The 14,442-nt window shown below is 38.5% G+C and overlaps 1 protein-coding gene across 1 annotated transcript in view; it reads right to left on the reverse strand.

Annotated features, from left to right (window-relative positions):
- The window catches only part of SDK1 (sidekick cell adhesion molecule 1), a 383,067-nt gene that overhangs the window by 133,892 nt on the left and 234,733 nt on the right, over positions 1-14,442 (reverse strand). Inside the window, exons 9-14 of the mRNA XM_030459721.1 lie at positions 12,656-12,739; positions 6,519-6,713; positions 5,199-5,315; positions 4,798-4,965; positions 2,654-2,756; positions 1,530-1,706 (exon numbers count right to left, since the gene is read on the reverse strand). Of these exons, the coding sequence (XP_030315581.1) occupies positions 1,530-1,706; positions 2,654-2,756; positions 4,798-4,965; positions 5,199-5,315; positions 6,519-6,713; positions 12,656-12,739 (844 nt within the window). The remainder of the gene's footprint in view (positions 1-1,529; positions 1,707-2,653; positions 2,757-4,797; positions 4,966-5,198; positions 5,316-6,518; positions 6,714-12,655; positions 12,740-14,442) is intronic.

Raw genomic sequence — 14,442 nt, forward strand, 5'->3', positions numbered from 1 at the left:
TCTGATCTAGCCTTGGCACCATCAGAATAATGCTGTATCAAACAGCCCTCTGCATAGCAAATCTCAGAGGTGAACTCATTACACTGCCAGCAGCAGAAGTTGCCATCTTCTAGGGGACATCAGGCATGACCAGCAGAAACAGATGTAATTTTAGTTAAATTAAAGCATGCAGCACTACTCAAATAAATAATAATAAAAAAAAGCCTACATAAAACATTAACTTTTTATTCATTTGATCTGCTCCACACATGTACCAAAGGCACAGTTGCTGCTTTTAGTGATAAAAATAAAATGGAAGTGCGCTTCGCCCCAGTGGAATGACAGAAATAGAAAATATGGAAACTCATAATGACATTTTTATAATCCTTTTTCAGAACTGCACTTTAAATATTTTCTTGTTTTTATTTTTAAATATCCTTAGGAATAAAGAAAGGCATACATAAAAGTACTTCTCCCTTGAAAAAATATGTATAAAGAGAATGCAAAAGTAAGCAATGCCTGACCAGGGACCAGCTATTCTGATATATGTATAACAGAGAAAAAACAGTAAAAGGTGGAAATAATTTTCTTATAGCCTTGGCATCACACCTGGGCGTTATGGGAAAGCCCTAGAGCATGGGATGACAGACAGGTTCAGCTCAGAAAGGACTTCAGGAGTTCTCTGGGCCAACCTTCTGCCTACGGCAGGGTCAGCCGTGAGATGAGACCAGCTCATTCAGTCTTGAAAACTGGAGACAGTATTCCAGATGTAGATTAATAAGTGTCAAATAAAATGAGGTAATCATGCCCGTAAGTCCACTATGCTCATGTTAACACAGCCCAGGATGTTCTTTAGCCTTTCTTGTCAGGGCACATGGCTGGCTCATGCTCAGATGCTGTCTACAAATATCCCCAGGTTTTTTTCCAGCAGATCTGCTACCAGCCAGTCAGTGCCCAGACTCTATTACTGCATAAGCTCATTGCTTCCCAGGGGCAGATGTTGAATTCCTCCATGCTGCATTTCATAAGGTTCCTGCTGGCCAATTTCTCAGCCTTTCTAGGTCACTCTGAATGGTGTTTCTGCTTTTGAGCTCATCTCAACCATCCCACACCATTTTGTGCCACCCACGAACATGAGCATAAGCTCCAAACACTTCCTTCATATCTGATACCAAACAGGACATGTCCAGTTGGATTCCTGTGTGGTATTCAACTTGTTACTGGCTTCAGGCAGACCACAAACTCTGAATTGCCTGAGCTCCATCATCCAACCAGATGAACACATACACATGGCAATTCAGAAAGATGCAGTTACTTCAAAGTAACTTCCAAGGCTCCAGCTATTTACAAGTCCAAGCAGCACTGCAGCATGCAAAAGGAAGAATGTTTCAAGGCAATTTAATCTGGAATAGGCCAGGCTTAATTTTTCCTAAACAACACACACCAAGAAAAAAATTACAGACTGCCCAGATCTCCTAGAATGAAAGGCTAGCAAAATGCCCAAGGGTATTCCAAACCAATCAGAATGTAGTATTGGGATGGATACTCACATCACTTCTAGTCGAGCTGTTCTGGAGTCGTTTCCTCCAACAGAAAGGACCTCACAGGTATAATCTCCAATGTCACCTGACCATGTCTGGCTGATGAAGAGGGTTCCATCTTTCTCTACTGTGATCCTAGAACTGCTGGATGGATTTATTATGACACTGTCCTTCTTCCAAACATACCTGAGTAGAACAAGGCTTCAGTTAATAATTAATCACAAGAAATTCAAAATACACTTACTTGAATTATGCTGTATGATATTTGCTTTCATAAACACCTTAAAAATGACAGGCTCCTATGGTTACTTTAAGAAGCTGTGTTTTGTGTTAAGTTCAGTTTTAGATCAGTGATCAGAATGAAAGAAATATAATTGTATCCAAGTTCCTGTGTCTCTTATAAACAACACTATGTATTTTATGTGGAAAAGGGGAAGTAGTCATGTTCAACAGCTGGTGTCAGCCCATCTCATGCGGATTGCCCATGGTTTTACAATTAGATATCTCTACATTACACCTGTATTTCTCTAAGTTCTTCTTGCAGTTCATCCTTCTAGCACCCTGCAAGTTGTTTCTTGCATTCCTTCATTTGTGTTGCTTTCAGCCTACATTAATTTTCATGGTAAATTTATAGTAAAGGGGTGAGTTTTCTCTAAATTCTGTAGTGCAGATTTCAATAGTTCAAACAAATTAATTTTCCTTTATGCAGCTAAATCAGAATGTAGCCCTAGTTATTGAGTTTTTTCCAAGAACATGGCATCTCTTGTGTTGCTATCATGCACCCCAATGTAAACACTTCTGAAATTCTATTCCTTCTCTTTGGCTTTTAGTCTCATTAAGTATCAGCTTCTGACAAGTTGGTTTTATTGATAGTGTATTAACCTTGACAGTAAAATCATGGAAGGCTATATTGAAGTCATGAAGTGGAACATAGCTCATTGTAAATAATACATAAGGCTGAAATGGAAGATGAGATTTATATGATTAATGATATAGTGTACGACCTTATAATGCAGTAATCAGGGGGGTGCTGAGAAAATCTGGGGTCCTGAAACTTTTCACCTCATGCTATTTGTATAGCTTAGAAAATTAAGCTCAGATAAACCACAGAAACAACAAGTGACACCACCAACCTGATTGAAATTCTAGGATCATGAGTTGCTTCACATCTCAGAGTGGCTGTGGTTCCCTTGATCACGGTGCTATCCTCGGGAGGCTGCACGATGGAAGTGCGATCTGAAAGGAACCCAAGCCACAGATCAGGTGAAATAAGAACATTTGGGTTTGGGTATCCACGCAGAGAGCAGACAACTGAAAATCTCTCATTCAAAGCAAGCAAGCCAGCCCTCTTCAAGTCTTTGCTGTGAAGGCTGCCCTGCCTTTAATGTCACTGTGTCAAGAAGAGATGGTTCGCTGTGGGATGCAGAGAAACAAGAGCAGCAGAGGGCAGGAGTCTGAGTCGGCAGTGATCTGAGTGGGAAGAGCACTAAAGCTTTGCTAACTCTCACTTCTCTTGTGAGAAATGTCTCCAGGCAGCTCCCTAAAGTCACAAGGTAGCAAGTGTGTTCGTAGTGTGCTGCGATGGGCTCCAAACATGGATTTAGTTAGGCAACAAGTCACAGTGGAGCAGGGGAAAAATAGAACCCAAGCAAAAAAGATCTGTTTGAAGAAGAATACACTAGGAAAACATCTAGAAAGAGAAAGCTTGAATGGTACCCTACAATCTCATCAAATCCTGGAAAAAACATTAAAGGATTTTCTGGCAGTCTGAATTTTCCATATAAGAAAGATATGTTGTTTACTCAAATGTTTCAAAACATCTTTATTCAAGCTCCTCCTGGAACACAATAACTGCTGTAACTACAGCAACCAGATCTGGTGTGAAAGATCTCTATTATGCTTAACACACAGTAGCAGCAGCAGATAGCATCAGCTGAAGCAGGTAGACAACTAGGATGAGCATAGAAGATATGTGGATAATCAGTCCCAAATCCCTACAGAGATAATCAGCAAGATCTCATCCATGTGCAAGAAGGAATCATCAGCAAATTCAAGAGCTAACTCTAATAGCATGGGACTTAGAGCATTGTTCATGCTGTACCCTAGTATGCTTTCTGGTTTTATAATTGTGCTGTTGCTACACAAATACAAAGTTGTATTCACTTTTCTTTTGCCTCTCCAGTGCAATACAATGAAGAGGAACTATCTTGTATACATTTCAGAACCATGCCTCTGAGAATTAACAGGAAAGATCTTTACTTGATTCATACATCTGGATATCATTCCGTTTACATCATTCTGATACTTTTACCAACTCTATCTTAATAAGATATAAATATGCTGGCCATATGACACAAGCAAATTATATTACCTGCCAGTGTTGCTTTCAGTTATTCCCCAAAAAGCAAAAGGCAAAATGTTGCTGATTTAACTGGCATAGTCTGGGGATTATCAAATGTCACACACACACCACACACCAGCAGCATAATCAGTACTTTGAGTACTTCAGGAAAGGAGAGAGGGACACAACACTTCTGTGTTCATCATCATCTTCATTGGTTTAAATTATTTTTAATGCTAACTCAGGGATCATTATTTCCTAGCTTCAGTAGCAAAAACCATATTGCACTGAAATTTGACTCACTTGGGAGTAACGCAGGTGAATCTGTTGGATCAGACTCTCTACCCCAACAGAGGGGGTGGGGGGGAGAAAAAAAAGAGATCAAGGACAACTGGTGAAGGACAAAATCATTTCATGGGTTGCTCTGTGCCGTGCCAATCTGTAGCATGAGAGAGCAGTTGAAGTCTGCTGTACTTTGGTTTGGCTTCCAACAGTGCCCAAGGCCAGAAAAAAATACAAAGGCATGAGGATAATCATAACCATTGTAACTGTGGCCACAGCCTTAGTAACAGCACGGGTTGGTCTATACTGCCTGGAGACTCCTGGAGGCAGAAACCAACTGCAAATAGCCAAATCTAGGAGTTAAAGGTCTGATTCTGCAATGCAAGATTCACCAAGGCAAAACCTGAGTCAAATTGGAATTGGGATTGAAGCTCTGTTCCTTTCACAAACCAGAAAAGTTTCTATGCATAATTTTACAAACAAAAAGGGTATTTGTGATAGGTTTCCTAAAATAGGTACATTATTCCTATTAAATCATACAAGCATCCCTATTAACTAGAAAAGCATAATTGCTTATGAAAATTTCCTGAGCACACAACAAAAACTGATTAATACTTGATTAAAGTGAGACTTTAAACAAAGCATTAGCCTTACTCCACACTGTCAGCATCACAAAAGCATTCAGAGCTCCTTCAGAGTTGACTGCACAGCAAGTATAATTGCCAGCATCCTGCAGGAACACAGGGGTTATCTGGAGCCCTCCAGACTCCAGAAGAAGGAACCGAGGAATCTGAACGGAGCCACTGGCTAAGATTTGGGTTCCTGAAACACAGAAGGGAAAACCAGGATGATTGGTGTCAGTGCACAGATTAAGCACTGCAATTCTACTTCTTCCCAAAGCCCATTACAACCCCTCCAAGCCACAACTGCCCCACAACAAATACTCCAGTTGCAGACCCACAGAAGTGAAGAAATATGCACTCAATGGATCTTAATAATAGGAATGGACAAGAAAACATGGATTGTAGCTTTTCCACAGCTTAGTAACTGACTACCTTTCTTCCATGAGATGGCAGGTTTTGGAGCCCCTGAGACTTCACAGGTTAGCACTGCAGTCATTCCCTCTGTAACAGTGGTATCCTCTGGAGGCTGAATAAATGCTGGTTTAATGTCTAGAATCAAAAATTTAAAAAAAAACAAATTCAGTGCATCAGCTCTCAGAAAGATCCTTTACCTATTAACGTGAACTACTTCACATCCACTTTTATAGAGCTGATTGTGGAGAAGGACATGACAATAATAGATGAAAACCTTTCAGCAGTGACTGTAACCTTTCATTATTCATCTCCTAGGAATTGTCTAATTCAGTTTATTACACACATGGAAAATAAAAATCTGTCAGAACTTGTACAGGTACAAGTAAGATGGCTTACAGAGAAAGGAAGATAGAGCTCAAAACGAGTGTTTGGGGGGAAGTTGAGAAATCTAGATAAACAAAACTTATTTCATCTTCATAACAGGGTTCTTTAAGATGAAAAGCAACTTGAGAAAAGCATTAACTTTGAAACTTAAATGTCAGCCAAAAGAATTTGGAACCTGAGTCTCATCCAAGACATTTTCCGACTTTCTTTCTGTCTTATTTTCCTGCAGTTGCATTTTATTACATTTTTTCCTGCAGTTTCCTAGACATACATTGAACTAGGGCTGAGCTATTTGCTGAGACCAGTAAGAATTCTGGTCAGTAGGTGTAAACTGCTCTCCTGCTAAAAAAATCAGCTTCCTGGGGAGGATTTAGTGTATTACAGAAGTGCCTGTTAATAATTGCTTTTAAAAGAGACTATTAGGATTTGTAATTCTTTCATAGAGAAGAGTCTACTACATTGACTAAAGCATTTAATCAAACTTCTTGACCCAAACCAAAAAAGTTATTTAACTTGAACTTTCTTTCCTGCATTTAGTAAAATGCAGTTGTAGGCAAAAGGCAGATAAAAAGATAAGGTGCAGTCATGAAGCAGTAGCTTAAATTTAGAAGAGGATTACATTAGGGTAGAACTGAATTATTTAAGTATAAAGGGAAGATAAAAGTATTTCACAATTAACCTTTGTTTTGTTTTCAGAAACTTCTCCTTTGGAAGCATGAAATGGAAGAGACCTCAAGCCCCTAATACCATGAGAATCTTTTCTCCAGGCTTCAGCAGGTTGTGTTCAGGCCACGGGGGCATTTTGGGGTAGATGGGGAAACTACACTTGATGAAACCCAAGGTTCTGTGGGTCAAACTCAAGAAGCACAGAGTGGAGGAGAAATCTGATGGATGAAAGGTGACCTACAGGAATGGCAAAACAACTCCAACTTTGGATCACAGTGCCTTACTCACTAGTTACATCCAGGTAGGTGAAGGTCTGTATCTCCCCAGCTTTATTACTAGCAAAACACTGGAAGATTCCAGCATCCTGAGGACGCAGGGCGTGGATCCTCAGCCCCCCACTCAGCAGGACTTTGTAGCGAGGATTTTCCAGCTTGCTGAGAGGAACAGAGTCCTTATACCACTCCAGGGTGGGAATGGGAACACCTAAGAAACCCCCCAAAAAAACCAAACACAAAAGAATTTTGCTATTAGTCTTTTCACAGCATGTTTTATGCAGCCAAAATACAAGGTGCTGTTGTGGTTACATCCCTGGTTACCCATCCTTCCACACCAATTATTTACATTTTTACAAGCTGCTCCTGATAAATTGAGGCTGCATCTTCCACTATCAGTGGTAATAATACACTGCAGAACATGTGGGAATAAAACCAGCAAACAGTGAAAGGGAGAATGTTGAGAAAACATGTTATCAAATTACTTTCTTCACCCAATCATATTTCATGCTACTACAAAATAAGATTTACAGCAATTTCATGTTGAAAGCCAGAATCATGCTACTTAACAGCAGCAGTGTGGCAATGCAGCAAGTCTGTAAGACTGTTCCATCCCCTATAAGATTCCTCTGTGTTCCTGTAGCTGTCAAAATAAAAAAGGAAATGGCAAATTACAGACCGAAAATCAAGTGCTGGCATGGCTGTGCTAGAGGTCTAATTTGTCAGCTTAGTTTGAGCTGATATACAAACAGCATGTTGCTAACAATAGGATAGCTTTAAATTATTATTATTATTACAATTAACTCTCAAGCTTCACCTGATATTTGAGAAATGCAGACATTAAAAGAGATTAAAATCCTACTCTAGATATAACTTAGAGTCCCATTTATTCCTGTTTTCTTTCATGTGCATGTTCTACAAACCCTGATACAGTTATTTCAGGTAAATTTTTGCTACACTCATATGCTAGTCAGGTGGGATGAAGTGACTAAATTTAGTTTATACAAATGGTGTAGGATTCCTTTTCTTCAAGAGATGTTAAGGGTCCAGAAAGGTCACACACAGGTGTTCCTATCCCACTCCTCATGTCAGACAATGTTTTATCTTCATATCCCAGAAATCCCTCACTGATAAAATACTGAGGATCCTATGCAGGGACCTGAAATCAAGTAGATATTTTCTTATTTGAATGGATAATCACAGGATCACAAGTGTATCCAGCTGATTTAAGTTATCAGGAGCTACTTTTCAACACTTATCACTTAAAACCTCAGTGCTTGTAATCAGGTAAGGAGCTGGGGGTTTGAATTCATGGATGAGTGAAATTTGCCCAAAGAGAGATCAGGGTATCACAGGAGCACCATGGATGGGATGATCCTGGTGAATTGAGCATCTGCAGGGAAGGAATTTCACTGCAATGCTGGCAATGACTCCAGGTTCTCAGAGCAAAAGCACTACTGGAAGATCCATGTTATCATCAGCCTAATATTAGCAATCTTGAAGTTAAATACTATTTCTACTATCTTTCCATTCATAACTTCTCTCAGTGTACTTACTCTCTATACACAGACAAAGGCTGTATTAACTCTTGGAAAGAATGTAGAAACAATGTAAGAAAGGATTAAAAACCAACATTCAATTGGTGCTGTTACTTTTATAAATATGTAGCACTTCCTACAATCACCTCTGATGCTTCTGTTCTGCTGATAAAATAAAATGTAGCCATAATCTAGGAAGTAATCATCTCAGGAAAATCCACTCTGTAGACTGCATTGTCTGATAGAGAATAGATGTAGTGGGGTAGCTTGCAATAGGCATAATTTAAATTTCATACAACAGCCCATATACAGAATTAGTGTAAATTTCAATGTTCAGAAGTCTCAGGGAGAGTGTTATTCATCTCTTGAAAATCCTCCTGGGCAAATACAAATTATCACTGAGTAATGAAGAAACAGATGATGCAAAATGGAATAGTTCTCCTGATGCTGAGAAGCCTGAAAATTATTTCAAGTTTAAATAATAGCAACTCCATTTTCCCACATATTAGACTTGATAGGCACCTAGGAAATAATGAAATCCTGCATTCAATACACTCAAACCTTTAGCATTGGTGTCATTCCATAAATCCCATTCTACTTAAAGCATTAGCAAACCTTCTAATCCTATAATCACTGTGAGATATAACTTCCTATCACCAACTCAGCTGACAAACTGAATATTACCATCTCTATTTTTTTACATTTTGGCTACAGATATCTTCCTCTACTCAAAGTTATGAGTCTGAATAATAGGATCTTATCTAAGCACTCTGATGCCTGTCAGCAGCATTCATTTGGGTTTTAGTGATCTTCCCAGAGAGATTTGTCTTCGGAGTTGTACATGTTTTCTTTGATCATTTTACTACCTCTTTGGAAAAAAAAAAAAAAAAAAAAAAAAGGTGAAAACCAGCTTCCTTTCTTCTTTTCTTCTCACCCTCTTTTACCCCACAGCCTTTCCTCTCCCCACACTCCCAGAGGAATTTTAATTCTTTTCGTCTCTAAACATCTCTGGTGGAAGAATTATGAACAGAAAAAACACACTTTAAAAGACCTTTTGGAATATGCCTTTCCAAGAAGTATCACTCATGCCTCTCTGAGAGATTGCAGAGTGGCCCAAAAGACTAGTAATAATAAAAAAAGAAGTTTATTTCCCACCATGTGTGCAGCACCATTCATTTCCCCCAGACAAATTAACCCAGTGTTAAGGAGGAGAAGGCAGGAAACTGGTTCTGACTTTGACACTTTTCCTGTAACCTTGGGCAAATAATTTCTATAATCTGAAGCTCAGTTTCCCAATGTGTGAAACAGATGCTTGACTCTCTGCCAAATTTACCTTAAGAAACCTGGATAACCAACTTGGAATATTCACTGTGTCATTTTTCTTATTTATTTGCTACAGATCCCAGTGGGCTACTGGGGAATCCCAAAAGCATCTTTCCATCTACTTGTCTAAACAGGTAGAACTGAAAAGTCCAATTAACTGCCCTCCCTAGACACCACCACCACTGCTGGCAGCTCTGAACTTTCTATAAGCAAATAAAATAAAAACATTTTGAGGAAACACATTGAAAATGCAGGCAGCATCAGCAGCTGCTGAAAGCTGTACAGCAGAGCAGGGTTCCTGCACAGTCTGAAACTCCATTACAAGGGAGTATAAAGCTAGTTGGTGCAAGCTGAAATTTTATTTACAGTTAATCTCTGCTTATACTGTGAAATTAATGTGTCTCTCACACATTCAAACTGCACCAAGACTTGGCAAATGGGCTTTGTGCACAGAACTTGATGGGGTTGGAGGAAATAAAATTTGTTTTCCTATCTGTAGCTGAGGTAGAGGATGGCTCTGCACTTCCCCCCAGGCTTTATTCTGACTCCTAGCTCAGAGCAGACAGACAGCAACCTTCATTTTCTCTCTAAATGCTATCAGTTGCCAGATTTGTGTAAGAATGGATCAAAACTCCTCCTTACAAGTCTGTGTTAGAGATACTTAGCAAAATAATCCACCTGAAGGCACGTTTCTGTGCTCCTGCATCCCATTCATCAGCAAATGATACGAGCACTAGCAGAGGTCAGCAGAAACACATTACCTTCTCTAGTACAAGTTTCTGTATCTCCAGTAAGAGCCTCATGAACTGAGAAGGGTTGACTGCTCTATTAATCCCCTTGGGAGCTAAACTGGTCCAAGGAAGAGTTAGGGTAGAAGGATGAGCTAGAAGTCAACCTCTTCTCTCCTTGATCCCTCCAGGTTTTGGGGTTGCTTTTTGAAATACATAAAAAAAATCACTTGAGACAGCAAATAGTTTTTTGTTTTTTTTTTCAGAGTTAGTGAGATAGCCCAGATTTCACCAAGCAGTTATATATCATTGAAACATTTTTCAGAAAATCTCAGATTTTTTTTAATCTCTATTGCTGTAGCAATTCAACACTTTGTTTTAATTCTGCTACTTGAAAAATGTTCTCCAATAAAAAAAATACTTATATCCTTTTCATATCATGTACTGAAACATAAAGCTGGTGGCACACGGCCAGAATAAATGTCTATCTAGTCACTTTTCCATCTTTTGAAATTATCTTGCCTTGGATGCTCGAGCACAAAATTCAAGAATAGCCCAAGGACAAAATGCTGTTTCCACCTTCTCAGTTCCAGCAATCTGTTCTTTAGATATTTCCTGAGCCAGAGGTTCCATACACACAGCTGGGTTTAATAAACCTTCCTGGACTTTTCTACCATAAATTTTATTTGCTTTTATAAATATATTTTATTTCTCATCTTAACTACTGCCTGGACCAATGACCTCCACTGCTTGTGTTTTCTGAAAAAATATTCTTTTATCTTTCATCTCCTACCTGAAAACTTAGCTGGCTACCTCCTCTACTCCTTGCTGTAAACAATACAGAATCATCTTCTGCTCACTTTCCTACATGGCACCTGCCTCTCAGGTCTCTCTTTCAGAAGGTATTCCAGTCAATGTAATATTTCATCACTGAAAACCCACAGTAGACCTTCTCCTACTTTTTTGTTTCTTTTCTTGTTTTTTCTACACCTCCCTCTCTAACAGGGTGATCAGAATTGTGTTTTAAGTACACAAGATGGAGGAGCTGTCACTTGGCTTCTTCCCACGGTGACCTTCTCTTGTGTTTTCTCTCTTCCTTTCTTCTCAGTACCTCACATTCTGAACCACAACTTGGCACTGAAATGATGTTTTCAGAACAGACCTTTTCTGCATAGCAATAGGTAATTTCATCTCTGTCAATAATTTCATCTGCCAGTTTATTGTCCAGTCAGTTCAATTCATCAGAATCTTCTGCGACTCTTTTGTGATCACTTTTAATGTTGACTCCCTTGAATAATTTTATATAATACTGATTAAAATCATCTTACCATTCACCCTCTTTTTCAGGGCATTTATGAGAACAGCACAGGCTACAGCAGAGATTCCTGGGGAACTCCACTGACAGCAGCTCCTGCTGTGTTTTGTTTCAAAAGCCATTAATTAACAACAAGATTTGGCCTCTCCTAACCTGATAGCTTCCTTTCTATAAGAGCCTTTTGGTGTGAGACTTCATCAAGGGCTTCTGAAATTCTAAATCAACCAGAGTACCCTCACACACATGCTTACTTACCACACTAACATATTTGCAAAGCTTTCCCCTTAGGAAAGCAGTGCTGACTCTTTCCTACATAGAGTAACACAAAATATAATCACGAAATAAAGAATATCTTTTTTTGGCTCTAATCTGGAGAAAGAACCCAACCAAACAAGTTGTTAGTTAGGTCTGGGATTCTTGATCAAGGTTGTGTACATTTTATCCAAGGATCTTGGCATTTTAATGTGTAGTTCTTGTTAAACTCAGCATCAGGCAAAGTGAGACACCAAAGTTCAGTTGCTTGCCAAAGCCAAGTGGTAATTTGGTAGCACAGATAAACCTGCTCTAATCACAAGACTGGGATACCTCCTGCCTTTCTGAAGTATTAAAACAGGCAGTGCCTCTATTACTGTAGAACTAAATCTTAAAAACCATTTTGGTTTAGGTGAAATTCTAAACATTTGCAGTCTTTTATGTTATCGGAACACCCACCAATTAAAACCTGCCTGTAATAGTCCTCCTGCAGAATTTTTAACTTCACTTAAATGTCAGTTACTGACATTTCTATTCAATATAAAAAGTGCCATAATTTTTTAAAAACAACATTTTAATTTTTGAATCTGACATTTCAATTGTTGAAAACGTTAATGGTTTGCATTGCAAATGATGGGTTCCAAAACCATATTTTCACCTCAGCTCATTTTCTGACTCAAGACAATTCTCTCAGTTCTGCAGCAAGAACCATGGAGCAAAGGAAAGCAAAGAGGGAAAGGAGCAGGAGCTTTCCTGCCCAAGAGACCAACAGGAATGTGCCAGCATTATATCTGAACTAAACCACAAGGACCACCTAATTTTCTGAGGGCAAAGACCATCCCTCTACCATGGATATGGATCTGGGACACCTGGCAGGGATACCTAACCTTAAAAAAAAATAATATATATATATATATACAGTTGAGATAAGATTCACTCTCCAATACAGAGTGCACATACACCATTCATCTAAGTGTGAACACATCTGCACACTCACCCATGGCTTGGCACAGGATGTCCACATCCTTCTCCCCTTCAGCCAAAATCACTTTTTCAGGCTCAGCCGTAAAATATGGTGGTTCTTTAGGAGGGGGAAAAGAAATAAAAGTAAACAAACAGCAACAAAAAACACAGCAAAATGGAAAATAAATGATGATTTAAAGGTATTCACCATGAGATGTCACCTGATGAGTTGTATTTAATACAGTGCATTCACAACCAGGCTGGTTCAGCTAAGTTTGTCTATATGGAAGTGGGTTTTTTGGTAGTAAAAGTATCATAAGAAGGCCAACAATTTTTTGCTATCCTGAATGTGATTTCTAAATAGTCAGGTCAAAGTAGGGTAAGATTTAGAGGTCTGCACTGCAAATTAATACTCAGAGCAGGGGCTACTTTTCATTTTATAGGTCTGAATCATGGAACATTTTAATTCTTCATACAGAAGGACCCTCCCGAGAGGTACATAAAGGTTTATATTTACAACATGGTATTTTATAGGATAGCTTGCTTCAGTATCTAAACTAAATTCCACCTCATGAAGACATGAAGCATGTCAAGTAAAGTGCCATAACATGTCAGAGGGCCAACATTAGAGGATAAGTGCAGTATAATTAAAAAAAAATCTTCTCAGCTATTTTATTTCTTGAAAGCAAACAGATTTAATGCCTTAATTGAAGTTATAGTAATAGTAATAAAAATCCACACTTTATTAGTAGGACTAAGGAAAAGATATTAGATGTTTAATTAAACAAAGACAAGATTCCAGAAATTATAGAGTATACTGTCATGTAACTCTTTCTTCTATGCAGCATAAAATTGAAGAGCTTCATGTCAAAATCCCACAGGCACTAAGGTTGCAGTAATTCTCATGGTAACTAAAAACTGTCATAGTCTTCTCTATGCAAATATTCCCTGAGTACTGTTTGCAGAAGCATTTTATTTGATTATCAGTGGAGTTCAACTGTAGCATAGACAAACTCATTGCTAAGTTTTAGGAAATATAGAAGAAGCAATATAAGTAGCTTGGGAGATCAAGATACTTATATTTTCATTTTAAGGAAATCAAGTATGTTGGAAAAAGTGTAGTAAGCTACAACAAGATCCAAGGTCATCTGAGCTGATCTTCTCTCAAATGTCTTCTCCAACCACATCTAAAATCACAGTATGCAGTTTGCATTATTGATAGGACATTACCATTTTCATTAATGAAAACAATACCAGCTTGTTTTATCCTCCAAAATCTTATTTCTCCAGCTACTATCTGTAGCATAGCAAGTGTTGCTGTCATTTCACAGGGCTGATGTGACATGCCAGCAGGTACACATTGGGAAGCACCTGACCAGAATGCAAAATGCCCTTTCCCAGCACTCCTTCCCACTACTTCAATAAAATACTTGCTTGACTGTACAGAATTGGGGTCTCATTTGAACACCAATGGATATTACAATTTTGTATTCATTCCAAATAAAGTCAATCAATATTAGTCTTCAAAATCCTGTGCAGAGGAGGTGAGATTGCAAAACACCCTGGAATACTTATTTACACAGCAAAACCAATAAAACAAGCTACCTGATTTATTATATTATAATAATATACATGTGTTAACATTATTGATCCTCGCTGCCTAAATATAAAGCTATTAATAAACATGCAGAATAAGCTGTGATTTATTGTACATGATCTCATGCATTAATCTAAACAACAAATTGAAAAGCTGAACATTTAATTGAAATTCACTGATGGCACACTGACATGTTAGATCTACTAAGTTGCTGAGTCTTCTGC

The sequence above is a fragment of the Calypte anna genome, chromosome 14, assembly GCF_003957555.1.
Source record: "Calypte anna isolate BGI_N300 chromosome 14, bCalAnn1_v1.p, whole genome shotgun sequence".
NCBI classification, from domain to species: Eukaryota; Metazoa; Chordata; class Aves; order Apodiformes; family Trochilidae; genus Calypte; species Calypte anna.